This window comes from Cucurbita pepo, chromosome LG17, assembly GCF_002806865.2.
Source record: "Cucurbita pepo subsp. pepo cultivar mu-cu-16 chromosome LG17, ASM280686v2, whole genome shotgun sequence".
Classification (NCBI taxonomy): domain Eukaryota; kingdom Viridiplantae; phylum Streptophyta; class Magnoliopsida; order Cucurbitales; family Cucurbitaceae; genus Cucurbita; species Cucurbita pepo.
The window spans coordinates 1450141-1470035 of NC_036654.1; the positions used below are offsets into that span (position 1 = coordinate 1450141).

Sequence of the window (19895 nt, forward strand, 5' to 3'; positions counted from 1 at the left end):
CTCATTAAATCCAAATCACCAAGAAAACAAAGGACATTCAAAAGAAGTAACCCAAGAATTCACCAACTAAAAAGTCCCAAAATTTATTGATGAAGACGCATAAACTTGACAGATAAAATGGAGTTGCAAGGCTATGGCCCTTGTGCAGGTCATGAGGGAAAAATATATATATTTCTTGATGAAAACAATGAAAAAGACTACAGTTCCGCAACATGGAATGACAACTCTCCCTAGTCTCTATGCCTACCCTCCTGAACATGAAAGGAAGCTTTCCTTGACCAAATTAAGTCAAGACTATTATGAAACAAACAAGAATACGTCTTCTAAGGTTCGTGAAATGTCACGCTCTGGGAAGCAAGCACGGGTGAAGTTGATTTGATTCATCAAAATACTGTCTTGATGCTATTAGTAATCCATTCCTCCCATGCCGCCACCCATTGCTGGAACTTCCTTTTCATCCTTGGGGAGTTCGACTACAATGGCTTCCGTAGTTGTCATCAAAGAGGAAACGCTATATTCGTAAAGATAAAAACTTAGTCTCGAGGAATATATTAGTCATAGAACATTAATGAAAGCATGGTTCCTTCGGCTTACCTAGCGGCATCGACTAGTGCAGTTCTAATTACTTTAAGAGGATCAATGATGCCAGCTTTGATCATATCCACATATTCACCTGGTCGTGCATGTCAAATTCATATTTGAATTAGCCAGAAATGGAATACATTGCCACTATTTCTCTCTTCCTTTCTCTGGCAGGAAATATATGTAGAACTAACCTTTTGCAGCATCGTAACCAAGATCAGGGTTGTCCTGCTCCAACAGCTTCCCAACCACGACAGCCCCCTCAACTCCCGCATTCGATGCAATTGTGTGTACGGGTGTCTGAATAAAATATTATATACAGGAATGAGAGCTGCTTCTTACAAACATACCTAACTAAATATCAGACTTAACGTCGGTGAGTAAACAATCATGTTTGAGAATGAGATTATGACCTTTAGAGCATTCTGAATAATTTGAACACCAATTTTCTGATCGAAGTTAGCCGTTGAAAGTTTATCTAGTTCTTTCGATGCATACAAAAGAGCAACACCACCACCTGTGGATACAGCCATTCAGCGAGTGTCCTTCAGATGCAATATGTAAAATTATAATTAGCACACGGAAAATAACTTACCTGGTACAATTCCTTCTTCAACAGCTGCTTTTGTGGCATTCAAGGCATCAGTGACTCTATCCTTCTTCTCACCTACTTCTGCCTCACTTGCTCCTCCAATCTGCATAAGTATTTGTAGAACGATTGGCCTTAAGTTAGGAAATATTTGTTTCAAGCCATCTCTTCAGTCAGTACAAAACAAATTCAAAATCAAAGAGGAAGGGGCAGACCTTCAATACAGCTACACCACCAGAGAGCTTCGCTAATCTTTCCTGTAACTTCTCCTTGTCATAATCAGAAGTGCTCAGTTCAATAGCTGACCTTATCTGTAAATTGCAAAAGACCAAGAACACGATAGTGATTACCTTTTATTATACAACGAAAGTTAATCACTTATACCATATAGTGTTTCTAAATGCTACAAACCCACCTGTTCACATCTTTCCTCGATAGACTTCTTGTCACCAGCGCCATCTAGAATTACTGTATCGTCCTTTGAAATTGTGATCTGTAATACCAACCTAAATTAATAGAGAATTCCAACTAGCAGCAGAAAACTTAGGGAGGAAAGGAAAATTATGCTATATCATGACATGTATATCATCATAGAACTATTTGATATATCATACCTTCTTGCAAGAGCCAAGCATATCCAGATCAACTTTTTCAAGATTCATGCCAAGCTCTTCAGTAATGAGCTGCCAAAAAGAACATGCATGCGACTCTCAGAAATCATAGAGAAGAATATTATACAAAAGGAATGATGCAGTTACACATAAAGACTTACCTGACCACCCGTGAGAACTGCAAGGTCGTGCAGTCCAGCCTTCCTATTTTCACCAAAACCTGGTGCTTTAATGGCACAGACCTGCAGAAACAGTAAGCAATTAGGCAAGGAACAAAACAAATTAAGTTACTTCATTCCATAATTTCAATTGTTGAAAGAATATGAGGGTCAAACCTTAATTCCAGCACGGAGCTTATTCAAGATAAGAGTGGCTAGTGCATCACTTTCGACATCTTCAGAAACGATAAGAAGGGGCCTTTGCCTCTGAAAAAATTAAAGAAAAATACAACATTTATCATCTATTTGCAATTAAAAGCAAATAAGAACTGTCAACCATCAAAAGGTGTCCTACCTTCAGAGCCAACTCTAAAACTTTCACCACAGAGTTAATGCTAGAGATTTTCTTTTCATGGATTAGAATAAGAGGATCATCCAACTCCTGCCATGTTAACCGACGCAGTAAACAAAGTCAGGATACATTGATGATCAGGCTCATAATTTTATTGGAAAGATATTAAAAAAGTTGCATACACATTTTTGGTTCTTTTGGTTAGTAATGAAGTAAGGAGAAATGTATCCCCTATCTAACTTCATCCCTTCAACAACTTCCAACTCATTAAACAATGTCTTCCCATCCTGCAGAAAATTGAGGAGACTCGAAATAAGCACGGAAGGAAAGGGATCGTGACATAGAAAAAATTGCAAAATAATCCCACATTTGGACTAACAAAAGGCAGCAACACTAATTGACAGAGGATTTAAAGAATTGATTCTCAACTACTTTGTTTTAACTATTTACTTTGATTAGTATGCAAATTCATAGTCAAAACTATAACAAGTTCATTAAGTTCTATTGACTTTCTAGATGATAAAGAACTTTTATTATTTCTGAGATGAGTGTGGGAAAGGGTCTAGAATCAAATTCTATCAAGTACTGAAATAAATTGAACACAAGTACAGGTGAAGGAAAAGGGCGGGCATTACCCATTAGCATACTGAGATTGTATAAATATGTAGGCAAACTTACCGAGATGGTGATCACGCCCTCCTTGCCAACTTTCTCCATGGCCTTGGCAATCAACTCACCAATTTCTCTTTCTCCGTTGGCAGATATTGTTCCGACCTATGAAAATACAATCAAATTGCATGAATGATCCTTCAATATAAAGTTACTTCAAGGCCATCAAGGAATCAGCCCAAGTGGTCCTAATGGAAAGTAAGAACAAACCTGGGCTATCTCTTCTGATGTGCTTATCATTCGTGCTCTACTCTTCAAGTTTGTCACAACAGAATCGACTGCCATTGAAATACCACGTCTTAGATCCATGGCATTCATTCCAGCAGCAACGGACTTGCAGCCCTCCGTAAATATTGCTCTCGTAAGAATAGTAGCACAAGTGGTCCCTGCAAGCCCCAAAAGTCCTCAATTTCACTTTTTAATTTAGTGTATATGGCAGTAGTAATACAATTGTGCACTTTAGTGGTCAAGTCGATTTTCTTTCAATCATTAAATATTCAAGGAGATGATGGAAAAACCAACCATTAAGTACTGAATACATGGTAAACGATAGCGGTAATCTATAACAGAAGCTTACCATCACCAGCTACATCATTTGTTGCATTAGCAACCTGCTTCACAAGACTGGCACCAACATTTTTAACCTTATCTTTAAACTCGATACTCTTTGCAACAGTCACACCATCTTTTGTAACCTTGGGAGCCCCATAACTCTGTTCAATCACAACATTGCGCCCCTGCAACATGACAGAATCGACATCTATCAACGGAAGGCAAGGCAATATAGCACAGAGATTAAACGAGTGATGAGAATGGATTGCATCATGAAGCATAGGATGATAACAGTACCTTAGGACCCATTGTGACTTTAACGGCATCAGCAAGATCCTCAACACCCTTAAGCATAAGTCCTCGAGCCTCCACCCCAAATTTAACGTCTTTAGCGGCATAGTTTCTGCTCCAGCTCGACCTACTAGCAATCTAGAAGACCAAACACATGAAACACGAAAACACAAGAGTGATTCAGGGAATATTAGACACTAAATGATCTCCATTCATGGAAATTATCAACAAAGATAAAAACATCAAAAGTATTAGAAACAGAACAAAAACTCACCTGATTGGCACCCTTCCTAGCAAGGCTGAAAAAAACGAAACAAACCAATCAATAAACATTTTTTGTTCGTCAAACTACATCAATTACCATTTTTAAAAGACCCACTGTCTCAGTGACCAAAAAGAACACTAACCCATATCTGCCACTCTTTCATATCAGAATATATTACAAACCACAAGAAGAAATGATAGGAATAGAAATTGAATCCCAAGCTTAGCAACTAAAAGGACATGAAACTTACCGAGCTTTCGAAGCGAGGCCTGAAGCGAAGCGGTGCATTGTAGACGTCCGCTGAGACCCAGCAAAGGATATGGGAACAAAGAGAGGAAGATCAAGGGCGCGTAAAGAGGAGAAAGGCGATGAATTGCAGCGATCGAATGGGTGACCTAATAATGGGGAGAAGAAGGCTCTAGAAACGAACTTAAACCACTGCACCTTCTACGGTTTAGGGTTTAGGGTTTAGTCGTAAATGGAAATTGGAAACACTACCAGCCTAACTTTTTTTTGTACCTTTACAACTGACGTGGCCAAGGGTTTTACGTCCGGTCGAATTTCTCGGTTCTGTTGAACCGGGTCAAATGATAATTTTAATTTCTTATTTATATAAAAAATGAATAAATAATATAATATTTAAACACAAATATAAATATAATATACATTTTTTATATTATTATTAAGTTTGAATTTGTATTGATTTTTCATTTAATTATATACATTTTTTAATCAGTGGTATTTTTATTATTGTAACTTAAATCTAATTATAAAAAATAAATAAATAAACAGTCATATCTAATTATTAGTAATTCATAATTTTTATAAAATGCGCAATAACTACTTAACCTGCAGGTGACGTAAACTTTGACAGTCAACAACGTGGCGTGCTCTCATTAGGCAGAAAAATGGGCTTTCATACGCTCGGGTTCCACCGTTTTCCTCTGTACTATACTTGAGCCTCTCCTTCGTCTTCGCAATCTCCCAAGTCCTAATTCCTGTTTCGCCATTACAGCCAGCTCTTGATTCGTCCAGTTAAGCATCGAAGCAGCTATCTGAGATGACGGAGGCCGCGATTCGGAAGAAGCCTGGAATGGCCAGCGTCAAGGACATGCCGATCCTCCAAGACGGGCCACCGCCGGGTGGATTCGCACCCGTTCGTTACGCTCGCCGGATTCCCACCAAAGGCCCTAGCGCCATGGCGATTTTCCTTACTGCTTTTGGTGCATTCTCTTGGGGGATGTATCAGGTCGGCAAAGGCAACAAGATCCGAAGGTATGTGTTTTCTTCCTCTTTAATCCATGGTCTTTACCTCTTTCATCCCATTTCGCTAGTAATGGAATTGATTGCTTTCCGAATCCGAGTTTCGTATTTTCTTCAAATTAAATGTTTCGAGTTTGCATAGGATGTACTGGATTTCTGGACCTAGGACTTCCGTTAGGGATTTGTTGGTTCTTGTTGAAATTCGAGATTCATTCTTTGTGTTACGCTGTCTTGAATTTTACTGATTTTCTGCGTAGATATCTTAGAGGGAATTACTTCGGACGACTTAAGTTGTTTCCTGGGTTTGATTCAGTTTCAAGCCAATTGAAGGAAGAATCAATACTTGCAAAATAACATTGTTCATCCATGAGAACTATTAAGGACAATGAACTTCTCCATAATCTCTGTCTAATAAACCCTCATATTTTTGCTTTTGGTTTCACCTCAATGAACTTCTCCCATAAATCGACTTAAGGAATCGCTCAAATTCCTTCTGACTTATTGTCCTGGCTTTGATGCTCAACTCCAGGCATCATACTATTGGAGATATAGTTATCCTCCTCTTGAACAAATGACTATTGAGCCTCCTTTCAAGTAGTCATCTATCCATCTATTTTTACTCATGTCAACTCATATTCTCCAGAGCACACCACGCCTAGTAGAGCTCAACCACAAATTGTGGCTCATCACTACCCACCTGTTCAATTTTGGAGGTTTCTATCAACACGTTTTAAGTTTGAGGCATGTGTTCGTTTGTTAAGGATGATAAACCTTTCTATAATACTGATGGTATAATTTTGTCTGCTTTGGGCAATGTGCTTTTGGTTTTACTTAAAAAGCTTCGTACCAATGGAGATAGCTATTCTTACTTAGTATATACAATCTCCTCTTGTCTAGGAGAGGTGGGACTTTGGTTGCACTCAACAAAATTGTCAAAATTCGTTACACTAAAGGTTTTAATCTTAACATCCGTCATGTTTAGGATTTTGATAAAACTGAAAGTTAAGGATGGGGAGGAGAACGAATCATTCTTTATTAGGGTGTGGAAATCTCTCTCTATCATAGAAACCCCGGGAGGGAAAGTCCAAAAAGGACAATATTTGCTAACAGTGGGTTTGGGCCGTTGCAGGAAGAGTGTGCCCGTAGTTTCTTAGTACTTTGAAGGGTTGTTTACGGGATTGATATTTAGTATAAAAAAGGTGCCCGTAGATGATGTCATGCTGTTTCGTTCGACCCTTTGAATCTTCTTCGTCATGGTTGGTTTATTAAGTTTACATTACTCTTTTGATGCAACTACTTATGAAGTTTATCAATGAGCCTATGCAGCATAGCATATACATGGCATTGGCCTGAATTCATAATATATTTTGTACTTGTCTATTCCAGAGCACTGAAAGAAGAAAAATATTCAGCCCGGCGTGCAATATTGCCTGTACTTCAAGCTGAGGAAGATGAAAGGTAAAATCCAGAGTCTTTATTTGATCCGGATGTGTGACAGGATGTGTGATGTATATGCCATTCCGAAGTGATCTATTAATCTGCGATGGCTTTGTTTTCCCGGTTATAATCATAATCTAACCGTGTTGTTGTGATCGCTTTCCAGATTCGTGAAAGAGTGGAAGAGTTACCTCGAATATGAGGCTGAAGTTATGAAGGACGTGCCTGGTTGGAAAGTGGGTGAAAATGTTTACAACTCAGGAAAATGGATGCCTCCAGCAACCGGTGAGTTACGGCCCGAAGTCTGGTGATCATTTTCTTTCGAACAGATTGACTCATTTGTGGTTGACATGTAGTTTGAATTTGTCTGCTCTGCCAATGATCCTCATATGGGTTTTGCTTGATTTGTTGGATCATGGCCTTCCTTATGATAATAAAAGAAGGGTAGCCCCATGATCGTTCTAATTAACACGTGGATTAGCACGTGAGCGTTCCTCGCACTTGGTGTGAGTTGAATTGTTGATATGATAAATGACTATCTATTATTTGTATGGAGCATAAAAGGGTTTGAAGACATGTCATTCGGCTCGTGTTCGCCCTTTTATGTTGAGATCAGTTTACTTAATCTAGCCGGTAATGACTTTAGTACTTGCAATGAGTTGAGGTGATTGAACTAGTGTAGGCCGTAACGTGACTTTACTCTTTAGTTCTTGTAAAAAAAAATATAAAAACAGGTATCAAATTCAAACTAGCAACTAATCTTATATCCGATCTTGACACCATGTGCATTGGTTAAAGTTTTTGGATGAGAATATTCATAAGGGTGTGTATTTTTTCAAGGGATGTAAGGTAAGATGAGTAAGTGAGCTCGATAAATGAGAGCTTATCATAAGGATGGTACTATCTTGTAAATAAAATATGAATGATCGGGTTAATGGGTTACTCTAGAAGATAAAACAAAATGAAGAAATAAAACTTTATATTTGGTTGGATCGCTCAAATAAAACGGTATGTTTCATTAATATATTTGTTAATATTAATTATCTAAAGAATCCACAATTTAAAAAATGTTCAGCCGAGTTCTTGTTAATATTAATTTTGATGAAACTCTAGATATAATTATTCAACCCCAACTTAAAAAGATATCCAAAATAAAACTATAAATTAATGTCTGAGCCCGGGTTCGAACCGGGGACCTCTAGTGTGTGAGACTAGCGTGATAACCAACTACACCACCCAGACTTTGATGTTCCGATATTTCCAGTTTTATTTATTTAATATTTAACCAATAAACTTTTTAATACAAATTCACACACAAATTTCTTTTTCATTGATTTTGAATGAATAAAAATATATTTATAAATTTCAAAATCAATTTTCATTCTTGAATTTTACTTTCAATTTTACTTTCATTTGTAACGATTTATTTTAATATCTTACAACTAAAATTATATTCTCAACTTTAAATATAAGATTTAAATCATTAACTCCAAAGATGGATCAATATATTAATTAAGAATTTTGTGTATATTTAAAATTTATAAAGTTTAAATTGTTTATAATAAATTAACATTTAATTTTGATAAAATTTCTTATAAAAAATATTAAATTGTTATAAATGTGAAAGTATATAAATTAAATTATTGGATGTTAAGGTTCGATACAAAAACTAAATTGTTCCAAATAGAGTTTAGAAAGTTTATACAAAAACTAAATCGTTCCACTGGTGAAGCTTAGAGATGTCATTGATGGTGGTAGTAGCGGTTGACGAACGAGATAATGTAAGGGTATGATGTCATTGATGGTGGTAGTAGTGGTTGACGAGCGAGATAATGTAAGGGTATTTTGGTCACTTTCATATATTGTGAAAATTATAGATGGATTAAAAATTAATCCCTTCAAACTCTAGAGTTTTAAAATTTACGTGTAAGTTTGTTATTTTTTTTTTTTTTGTTTTAAATAACTCTTTAGTTCATATGTTTTAAAATTTGTCGATAGTCTAATTTACAAAGTGAAAAAAAAAACGAACAAGAATCAAGGAAGGTCGGATGCCATCTACAGATGTTAGGCTCGATCCAATTGTACGGTTTAACAATTCGGGCGATGTGGAGCAATACCCTTTCTACTTGTTACTTAAATAGGTCGTTTTGAAGACATTTTGTCATGATATGTTAATTAATTTTTAATACACTAAAAATCGATATTTAATTTTATAAACTTAAAAAATTTAATTGTTATAAAATCGAGAGTACATGTACGAATTTTTTGAAGAATAATTTGGATTCAGAATAAATTTATAATTTAAAATTTTTAATTGCTAATTAATTTTAAACATTTCCCCGCCGCGAACGAACACAGGGAATGAAACACATGCTTGACGCTTCCGTTATTCTCATGATACAAATTTTTTAAAAATTATTATTTGTTTTGAAGGCGTTGGGGGAAATTTTTTCGACGCCTCACCCAAATTACAACAGCAAAATCCGCAAAATTTTCCTTTGTAAGAACAATCTACCAACGCACACATACAGGGATCGAAGTTAGCAGAGGAGATCTGTCAGATTGCTGTTCATTTTTCCCCCACAGGTCTCCTCTTGTCCGATCCGATTGGAATCCGCCTCCTTTTATAACTTGGGATTGTTTTCAACAACATTTTCCTCCTACCGCAATTCGTAATTCTTTCATTTTTTGGTTCCCCCATCAATTTCCTGACGGTTATCATGATTTTCGGTTTCCTTTTCTGCTAATTTAGTCTCGCAGTGTTTGGTTTAGATTCATTGTATTCCGCTCGGGGTGATTGGTTTGATTCCTTTTGTGGGGTTGTGTTTTTATACCCGGTAATGGTGTCGTCATAAGGATTTTAGGCTTCTTTGTGATTGTTTGCTTGAGCTGGGGATTGTTGTTTTGATGGCTTCGGCTCAGGTTTTGCCCAACTCGATGGCTTCCACTCGGAAATTAGAGCATTTGGAAGCAGGGAAGCGTCGGGTATGGATTTTTCTTCTCTTTTCTTTGAACGTTTTTTATTTGAAGCTATCGGCAATCAATGTAGAGATTCTGTATGCAATAGGCTGGTTGAGTTGGGATTAATTGACGACGATCGAACTGCTAGGGAAACGTTTGATTTTCATTTACAAATTTAGGGAGCTAACTTCTGTTATTTGCATTAGGAAATTTTTGGTTTCTATATTATATAATATTCCCCTACACACAGAGCTTCTTATATCCGTTTTGTGGAAGGGGAGATACGTCAATGCTGATGTTTTCCTTTGCTAAGTATCTGGCTGTAACTTGTTTGCTTGATGCTTGTACTTTTGACCAAATGTTTTAAGCTGCAGGGTCGATATCGATTGCATCTATGATAGGGAATTGATCCACCTTTTGGTGCTTGTTCAGCTTTATATCTGGATTATAGTAACTTACTCAGAGGATTGTAACGGATGTCTGATAGCTTTAAGCACGTTCCAGAACTTTTATTTTTTAATATACAAGTGTAAAGGCCTACCTAAAGAAGATTATGAAAAAGTTCTGAAACTTTTTTTTTTTCTGAGTACTTTCTATCATTAAATTGGTTGTTCTGTTGTGTCTACCCAAGGTTTTGACATTAAGACCTTATCTTCTCTATGCAAAAAAAAAAAAAAAAAAAACACNAGTAATCGGAGCGACAAATGATTGCGATAGCAGAAACTGGAGAAAGTGCCCTTTTTTCTTTTATCACTTCATGGATTCTTGTTGTATGTAAAATTTGATTACTTCCTTTTTCTTGCAGTTAGAGGAGTTCAGAAAGAAAAAGGCAGCAGAACGAGTCAAGAAAGCCGCACCACCAAGCCAAAACCACATTTCAGCTGGTGGTTCCCAGGAGAAGAAACCTTTAGAATCTGAACATGCTCAACGAATTACAGATTCTGATGGAGCTACGACAACGAATGGAGCTGGCAGATCTGCTATTGCATCATCCTCTGTGGTAGTCAAAGATGACAGAAATACAAATAGCTTTTCTCAGAATATTGATCAACATGTCTTGAATGAAAGACATGCGGACTATCCTTTTACAAGAAATGGGGATGGAGCCTTGTCTGCTAAACCGGTGAAGCAACCATCAAATGGTCAAGGGCTCTCTGGAACCACACATGGTATTAGCGGAAACAAAATATTAGAGATAAATAAGGATTTCGGAGTTGGTTCCCAGGCTAGAATTCCGTTTGGGAGTGCATCTGGCATTGGGCAACACGCAAGTAAAGAGACCGATAATGTTTTTGGTCAGTCTGCTCTCCGTGAGGTGGATGGACCACTCTATAGAAGAGATGGTCAAGAAAATTCTATACTTAAGAGCTCTGGTCCTTTGCATAAGTTTTCTGCAAATATTTCTCCACAGAATACTATCGGAAATTTACAATATACAGATTCCAGTAGTAACAATATTTTGGCTAGTGGACATTCTTTCACGTCATCTAATGATGGTAATTTTGACTGGATTTCAATTTCTATATATCTTGTGATGTTTGATTTCTTTTTTCTTATTCTTTTTCATGTTCTATCCAGGGAGGATTGATGATAACGGATTGTTTTGTATTTTTTATAGGCTTCTTTAATAGTACAAGTAGAAAAGGATATAGTTCCCAAGAAGTTGGGGAAAATGTGCACAGAACTTCTGAATTCATTGGAGAGCAGACATCTGATCTTGGACAACTAAAGCCCTTTGATGTAACTGAATTTACTAGAATCAAGCCTGCAAACATGCAGTCATCTGAATCTGCTGGTTCGAATACTGACTCGAGAAGCCCCTCCATCTATGAACCATCATACACAACATCATCTGAAAATAGTTTTAGGAGGTCTCGCTCATCGTTTCTTGATTCTCTTACTGTACCCAAGGCTCCTTCAGGGAGTTTTCTTGGGCTTGCTGAACATGATAAGGGATCTAGAATATTTGATGGGTTTAAAGCAAATGAAAAAGAGGCCACAATATCCTTCTCTTTTCAGAATCTTATCAAATCTGATGGGTTCAGAACAAACGAACGTGATGGCTCAGAGTCATTGCCTTTTCAGAAGCCATTAATGGATATGAAAACAGCGGGAACATCCTCAAAATTTTCCTCTCAAAACACTCCAGTATCATATCGCAATTCCTTTCCTCCAGTTTTTGTTGCTAAGGGTGTGGACCAGCCAATTGTAGGGATTGAGGAGGATAGTATGCTGGAGAAGAAACACGAGCTTTATTCATCCAAGAAATATGAAGATTTTGCTGCTTTGGAGCAGGTACTTTTATATTTGGTTGTGGTCATTGAATCTGGAACTGGTCCATCTAATATGTAAATTTGCAATATGCCAAGAAAGATTATATTATGTTCTTTTTGAATTTTTATTTAAATCAGTTCACCAAAACTAAAAGATAATTTATATGTGTTCCTGTAGTTGCAATTGGTATTGGGATGGGCTGAGTTTTGGACCCTTTCTACAGTATTTCCAACTAGAAAAGTTAACGAGTTGAGAAAATTATGCAGTTATATTTAAAATATAGTCTACTATACATCTTGGAGTACTGAGGTTCTACCCCATTTGTTTTTCTGCATAGAATCAAGTATTTCCCATGTTTATGTAAACTTGAGTAGTCTTTTTTTAATCATTATCATTATAAGAAACAGTTTTATTGATGATATGAAATTACTGCAAGGAGTGAACTCCGATCCAAGTGAGTTACTTAAAATTGAGAATTTCAAGTTGGTGTTGCTGCATACCTTCACTTGAAGGAGCAGACAATCTTATTTCCTTTACTTCATTATTTTCATGTCATACTGAGATGAGTCCTCTTGCTTTGTAGTAGTTTGATTGATTTTGAAAATTACATTCCAAGACATTTCTTTATTGTTAAATCTTTCAATGGACATTCCTATTATGTATAGCTCAAGTGTTGTTGACCCTTAGCCTAATCCATCAAAAGGAAAACAGGTTAATTTAAAACTTCCAGAAGCTTATTGAAGAGATCTTACTAGTTTTTTTTTTTCATAATAGATAGCTGAACTTGGTGAAATGTTACTATTGCAATTTATTTGACTCCACGTACTAGATAGAATGAAGATGTTGCAAAGAAATGATACTGCTTGAATAAATGATGAACTACATACCTTTTTGTGCTTCTTGGGAAATGTTTTTCCCATCTTCTAACTTTTTTTCATTCTTGAGCTTCCTTTGCATTTCTTTCTCTCGTGAAGATTATATTCCATTGACATTCTTTGTGGTCTTGAATTTTCTTCTTGTTCAGCACATTGAAGATTTGACACAAGAGAAATTCTCATTACAAAAAGCTGTGGAGGCTTCAAGGGCTTTAGCAGAGTCCTTAGCTGCTGAAAATTCATCTCTTACAGATAGCTACAATAAACAGGTTAGTTTATAGAATCTGCGTGGGTATCATGTAACGTTATCACCTTTCCGATGACTAAACATTTTTTGTTCATGACCTACTTTCTATATTTTGCTGGTCTTGATATCTGACTAAGTAATAAACTATGGCTTTCATCATTAAGACATTTACAGTTTTGTTAAAATTTGACTGTTCTGCTAACATGCGTTATCTGTATATATATTTTTTAATTAAAAAGTTCCTCTGTCCAGCTGATGTGACTTCACAACCAATAATTATACGAAGAAACAACCACCTTCCCATTTGAGCATCCTTATTCTTGTGATGAATCATAGAGTTCGATTCCAAATTTAAACCTTTTATTTTAATGATCAGACGTTGTTTCTTACAAGTTGAAGAATCTAATGTCTTATAGGCTGTCTGGATATAGAAGATGGCATGGTTCATGTTTTTAGGTGCCCCTTTCATATTGTTATTTATTTATTTTTTATTATTATTATTTATTTACGATTGTTTTCTAAGGAAGATCAATTAGAGTGTGTTTTTTCCCCCATTTAGTATCTTTCATTTGTTCAATGAAAAGCAAGTGGGAGCCCTTTAAACATTTGCAGTTTTCACGTTGACACTCTTCGAAATTAAATTAATGTGAGATTAATTCTTGATAACCATATGGCTTTGATTGAACTCTTTTATTTCTGTTTTCCTTTTTCTTGGTAATCCTTCAGAGAAGTGTTGTCAACCAACTAAAATCTGATATGGAGATGTTACAAGAGGAAATGAAGACGCAAATGGTTAGTCTTTTTCTTATCTCAGTTAGTTTCTTCCTTTTTGTTAGTTTTTCACTGAAGATCAAGTTTCCAGACTGAAATGGGGTGACTAGCCTCCACAGTGGATGTTATTTTGATTTTCTTTCCCGATTTCTGTATTCCTCTGGATTTTTTATGGATCATGAAGAGTGTGCTTGTGAGAAGTTTGTTTTAAGAACGAATTATGCTACAATAGTACAGACTTGTATTCAACTGAAAGCTGGATATAATTTTTAATCATTGGTATCCAATTTAGTTCTATCTTCTTAATTGACTTGATCATTGTTGATATTCTAGATTCAAGTCATGAATTAGCATGGGGATTTAGATGATTTATATTAATTTTGTCCTGATATATCCAAAGAACTGTTACAGTGTTGTCCTGAGACTTTGTGAGATGCCTTTGACTCCTTTGGAGTTTTGGAAGTGAAATTGAATCCATTTTACCTTTCCTTACTTGCATTATGTGTGATGTTTATTAAACTTACTGTTGTAGCTTGTGCCAGATGTGTCATTCTCAGTTCTCACACCTGCATATTTTCATTAATTTGAAGACTTGAAGATTTCACGTTCGAAGTACTTTTTGCTGCTACAATGCTTCATGAGCAGATTTATAAAAAAAATATTATACATGTTTATGAAATGTGGAGTTTTCCCCAATTATTGTACAGACGTGTGTGCATATACATGTGTATGTGTGTGTGACTCCTTCACTTCACCAGGTTGAACTGGAATCTATCAAACTTGAGTATGCAAATGTACAACTAGAGTGTAATGCAGCTGATGAACGTGCCAAGCTGATAGCTTCTGAAGTAATTGGTCTTGAAGATAAGGTAATGATTTTTTGATATCATAATTGTAGGTTTCCTCCGTTGAAAAGTGAACTTATAGTTCTCCAAAAGGATCTTTGACTTCAAACTCAGGATCAAGTAGCATATCTTTGTATTATTTTTTTTTTGGGAATTTTACATCTGCGTCTCCTTTTTGAATTCAACTTGTAGCTCTAGCTTCTTTCTAGAATGAACTTCCAAACAAAGAGCCATTTCTTTGTGAAGCTTTTCCAATTTGAATTCTAGTTGATCAATCCAGTCGTTGAGATTTTCAATAAAGACTACATATGGCTCTATTTTGGAGGAGTTTTCAGGAACCCTATAGAAAAACTTTGAAGGGGGAAATTAGGAGTTCTTAAATCCTCTCTTTGGTGTTCTCAATCCAAGATTTTTTCTGGGTTCTCTCTCCTGATATTTGTCTTAATTGGGCTGCCTTCTTCTCCGCCCAAATGATTACATCCTTGAAAAAGAAATCTTCCTCGGTCATTAAGAATAATTAGAAAAGCACCTTGAAAACCAAAGTCTTATTTAAAGCCTTATCATCTAATGAAGATTTCTTCCAAACTGAAGACTTCCAAGTTGATTATGATATGCATAATTTGGAGGTCGAGGAATGACATTCATTTAGATCAGAATGTCTCTCAAATTAAGCTGTAAAATGCAACTGTTGTGATTTGGGTAGACATCCTTTTTGGATTTTGATATTAGCACTCTTCATGGTTTATCTATCCATTGTTGCATTATAGATATGTCGCTCTTCATTTGACTGGTTAAATATATATTTTGTTTGGATTTAATTGAGGAATTTAACATATTCTTGTTATGCTTTCCATATGACAATGAATGACATTGACCGTCCTGCTTAGGGATTGGACCAGAGTCCTACTTGCATTCTGTTTGGATGATTAATTATGTCTAAAATGTGTTTCTTATTTATTTATATAGGCCTTAAGACTAAGGTCTAATGAGTTAAAGCTGGAGAGGCAATTGGAGAACTTAGAAGCTGAAATCTCTTCATACAAGTACGTCATCCAATATTGTGGCCATTAACAAATAACCTCTGGTTCTTAAACCAATCATCACATTAAGTTCCTCAGTTATTTTGACATGGTTATTTCTTTGTTTGGTAAAGTTCAGTTATTTTGACATGGTTATTTCTTTGTTTGGTAAAGTTCCAGAAATGGCTATTCATGGAAATCAAGTGTTTTGGATGACTAGGCTAAGCATTGCACCTATTTAAAACTTTTTGTTTTGTTTTTTTTCCGACAAAAAATATCATTGAAAAAAAGGGGAGAACTTCTAGGATAGGCCATACGGAAAATAAAAAGCCTCACCAACCAAAGGTAAAGGAAAACGAAGTGAGACGGGAATTTCATTGGTGTTTCATACAAATTTTAGGGAGAACTTAGAATCTTTCTGTGATCACAGTTCAGTTAAAAGCCAGAGATGTTATGTTATGCATGAGTGCCTCAAACTGTGAGGCTTGTGGTTAGAATGAAATAATGGGTTGTATTTTTTTTTTTTTATTATTAAAAAAAAGTATGGGCGGAAGTTGAGTTTGGCATGATTTTTCACTTCAACTTTGTGTAGTTTTTGTCTTTGCTCTACTCTTTTTAGTTACTCCATGTGTAATTAGTTCATATTTTGGAGCAATCTTAGTTTTCCTTATTTTTTACTTCTCATTTAATCAATGGAAGGTTATCCGTTATAAAGGATTTTTGTCTTTAGCTGTTCTTACTAACTGGAGCTTAAAAATAAACTATAATTTTATTGGATTCTGCAGGAAGAAAATGTCTATCATGGAGAAAGAACGTCAAGATTTTCAGTCAACTATTGATGCTCTTCAGGAAGGTAAGCGTAATGAAGATTGTCGTAAAAATAATGTTTGTAATTTTAATAGACTAATTTGAATGCTTTACTATTTTTCTATTTCTCTAATAGTGGTAGAAACAATACATTTGAGATATTTGTTTATCGGAGATGGTGGATTGTTTGACAATCTCTTTTGTGATTAATTTTTTCTGCGTGGAAGAGAGTATTGAATTAAATGGGACCATAATTGTTCTTGAAAATAATTGCCTGTTTGTGTTCTGTTTTTTAGAAATGATAACAAGTAGATCCACACTTTTTTTCTTTGCTGTTTCGGTGTTATTTGTTAGCATTTTTCCTCCTATCGTGAACGGTCTGACGTGATGATATCATTTTTTGGTACACTTTAAGAAGACCCTTCTGGCTTCCATCTTTTAAATAACATCATAGTTATCTGTCATTTCATCCATTCTTTTTAACAGAGAAGAAGCTGCTGCAGTCGAAGTATCGCAAAGCTTCTACAAGTGGAAAGTCCATTGATATTAGCAATACTTCTAATAGAAAAGACATGGCGACATCTACAGAAGAGTTAGGTGATGAGAGCTTCCTTTTTCATCTCTTTTTCATAAGTTTACTTCACCCATCTTTTTTCTCAACATAAAATTTGTCACAGTAATTTTTTATTTACTTTTGTATTCAATGTTTAATTCATGCAATGAATACAGATACTACTCCTGGTACTTCTAACCATGAAGTAAAAGATGGAACATCTTTTACTGAAGATGATACCTCCGGAGTTCCCATGCTGCTTGAAAATGCTACTACTGAAGTTTCATCAGTCATTGTCCCTCCCGATCACATGAGGACGGTTCAAAACATCAATGCTCTAATGGCTGAGGTAACATCCATAAATGAATATGAACTTTTTTTTTTCTTGTTATATACAAGAAAATATAATATAAATTATGTCTAGTTTCAGGAGTTAAGAATTCGCTATAGAAGTTGTAATACTTATCTTGGGGGTTTTATCATCTTTTTTTATTTTCCTCTTTGTAGGTGATTATTGTTTCAATTGTTTTAGCTTTTGTTCCCTATTGGTTTTTGCAGTCATTAAAGTGAGTAATTGACTTCTTCTCTTGTCTTTCAATAATAAACCCCGGTGACTTAGGGAGCGGGTTATCTCTACCCCTTGCCCTTAAGTTGACTTCCTTTTCTCGATATGAATATACAAGTTTCCGTTTCATATATATACACGTACACACACATATCCTTATAAAGAAAGCAAATTGAGCATCCTTTTCGTTGGCTTTTCGTTGGCCTCTGTCTCATGAGAGATTTATTGATATGATGGTTTCTTTCCTAACCACATAGAAAAGAGGAATAAGTTATTTAATGTATCCAATATTATTGACTTGTGATGATGGATTTTATTGATTTGCAGTTAGCTTTAGAGAAAGAGGAGTTAACACAAGCTTTGGCATCTGAGTTAACTGGCAATTCTAGGTTGAAGGTAAACTTTTGTCCAATCTGAATATTGTACACACTATCGGTTCTTTTATACATGTTCACCGTAATAGCTATTACCCTACCTTCAAAAAATACAATTGGCTGGAGATTCAAGCCTGTATGTTAGGAACTGAATTTTAGACTGCTCATATTGTCCCTCAACCCGAGTCTTTTATGTTTGTACATTTATTTGTTTCTTTATGAAGGAGTTGAACAAAGAGCTCACTAGGAAACTAGAAGCACAAACTCAAAGATTAGAGCTTTTGATTGCTCAAAGTATGGCTGGTGAGATTGTTCCTGTGAGGCATCTTGATTCTCGCGCAGTGCATCATGAACCTGAAAATATCGTACTTGCAGATGAAGGCGATGAGGTATTGTTATCTTTCATTAAGTCATCTTAGTCTGCCATGTGTCCTGTGTTGTTTGTTGTGTTTGTATGCACTTGCACGTGTTCCGGTGTGGGGGGTGGGATTAAGTATAAATAAATGCGGCTCATCTGCATTCAGAAAAAAAAATTGGGATTAAGTATAAATAAATGCGGCTCATCTGCATTCAGAAAAAAAAATTGGCGACTCTGGCTTAGTGTGAGATCCCACATCCGTTGAAGAGGGGAATGAAGCATTCCTTATAAGGGTGTGGAAACCTCTCCCTCGCAGACGCGTTTTAAAATCGTGAGGCTGACGACAATACGTAACGGGCCAAAGGGACAATATCTGCTTGCGGTGGGCTTGGACTTAGGCTGTTACAAAGGGGGTGGATTGTGAGATCCCTCGATTGGAGAGGGGAACAAAGCATTTCTTATAAGGGTGTAGAAACCTCTCCCTAGCAGATATGCTTAACTTAACGGGCCAAAACATATAATATTTACTAGCGGTGGGCTTGGGCACTAGTATGGTTTGATTTTATCGTTGGAATTAGTTCAGTCAGGCATATAAATTTTCTCATTCTTAGGTGGTGGAGAGAGTCTTGGGATGGATTATGAAGCTCTTTCCGAGTGGCTCATCGCGCCGAAGAACCAGCAAGCTTCTTTGAGATTGTGGGGGGTGATTCATTGACAGTGGAAGGTCAATGCTTGAAGCTTCCATTGTTCTTTGATCCTTCAAGTTGCTAGGTAATACATTGGAGATCATAAGTTGTACATTTCGTGTCGGTTTGTTAATTCTTTTTTACATCAAAGAAGCAGGCTACCCAGGCCATCCAAATTGTTATTTCTTCAAGGAAGATGGAAAAGGAGCTTCACAAATTTTGGTGGGAGTGTTACTTGATATACACTTACACAGGAAAGGAAATAGGGTTTTGAGTTGTAATGTTTGTTTTTTGTTCTGAACTTCATTACTCTTTTGCCTACATTGTTTCTGTAACCATCATGATAACCTTGAAGGGATTGAGTTGAGCCCAATGATGAAAATTACCACATTGTTTTTATTTTTCAATACTGTTCGTGAGAAATCTCCAATGAACGATAGAATTAGATCCATTTTGTATCATATTTAAGGGATTCTTAGGTTAGAGAACGAAAAAAACAATATGGAGTATTAATCCTTTTTTTTTTTTTTTCCTTGAGGATCCCAATAGAGCGTCTTCTACTTCTAATAGGCTATGAACTAGTTCAATGCAACGACAATCCAAGGACGCGTACCCAGATGGAAACTAAGTTCCAAGTTCCCACTCTCTACCCATGTAACATGCTACACCAAGTAAGAAGTATAGAACAATTAGCTCATAAAGACCACCATTGTATAACCATCATCAAGTTGGGTAAAAGTACAACCCGATAGCTGCAGAAGTAGGGATAATGACACCAGAAATAATATTGT

General features: G+C 36.0%; 3 protein-coding genes and 1 non-coding gene across 6 annotated transcripts; 2 read left to right on the plus strand and 2 right to left on the minus strand.

Annotated features, from left to right (window-relative positions):
* Window positions 1-58: 58 nt before the first annotated feature.
* On the minus strand, window positions 59-4529 carry LOC111778929 (chaperonin CPN60-2, mitochondrial). Its single transcript, XM_023658941.1, has 18 exons — window positions 4320-4529; window positions 4079-4103; window positions 3811-3942; window positions 3539-3698; window positions 3172-3347; window positions 2971-3066; window positions 2475-2579; window positions 2296-2382; window positions 2118-2207; window positions 1944-2024; window positions 1786-1854; window positions 1587-1664; window positions 1387-1482; window positions 1178-1277; window positions 996-1099; window positions 777-882; window positions 595-673; window positions 59-511 (listed from the first exon to the last, which is right to left on the minus strand). The coding sequence occupies exons 1-18, from the start codon at window positions 4355-4357 to the stop codon at window positions 406-408; spliced, it is 1728 nt and encodes a 575-aa protein (XP_023514709.1). The 5' UTR covers window positions 4358-4529; the 3' UTR covers window positions 59-405.
* Window positions 4530-4987: 458 nt separating this feature from the next.
* Window positions 4988-7417, plus strand: LOC111778902 (NADH dehydrogenase [ubiquinone] 1 alpha subcomplex subunit 13-B-like). The gene is made up of 3 exons (XM_023658904.1): window positions 4988-5344; window positions 6719-6790; window positions 6936-7417. The coding sequence occupies exons 1-3, from the start codon at window positions 5130-5132 to the stop codon at window positions 7078-7080; spliced, it is 432 nt and encodes a 143-aa protein (XP_023514672.1). The 5' UTR covers window positions 4988-5129; the 3' UTR covers window positions 7081-7417.
* A 520-nt stretch (window positions 7418-7937) lies between these two features.
* TRNAV-CAC lies at window positions 7938-8011 on the minus strand. Its single transcript has one exon. It is a non-coding gene; the product is annotated as a tRNA-Val (tRNA).
* A 1185-nt stretch (window positions 8012-9196) lies between these two features.
* LOC111778901 (protein BLISTER-like) lies at window positions 9197-19511 on the plus strand. Of its 3 annotated transcripts, none has more exons than XR_002812612.1 (14): window positions 9197-9754; window positions 10536-11226; window positions 11349-12025; window positions 13029-13148; window positions 13853-13918; window positions 14656-14766; window positions 15709-15785; window positions 16547-16614; window positions 17055-17165; window positions 17298-17470; window positions 18014-18082; window positions 18285-18449; window positions 19030-19189; window positions 19256-19511. XR_002812612.1 is itself a non-coding variant. In XM_023658903.1 (13 exons), exons 1-13 carry the CDS (start codon window positions 9677-9679, stop codon window positions 19108-19110), a joined length of 2487 nt encoding a protein of 828 aa, XP_023514671.1. In that variant the 5' UTR covers window positions 9197-9676; the 3' UTR covers window positions 19111-19511. The 3 variants fall into 3 exon arrangements, 1 of the variants encoding a protein (XP_023514671.1); XR_002812613.1 differs by having other exon boundaries at window positions 19262-19511; XM_023658903.1 differs by having other exon boundaries at window positions 19030-19511.
* Window positions 19512-19895: the final 384 nt, after the last annotated feature.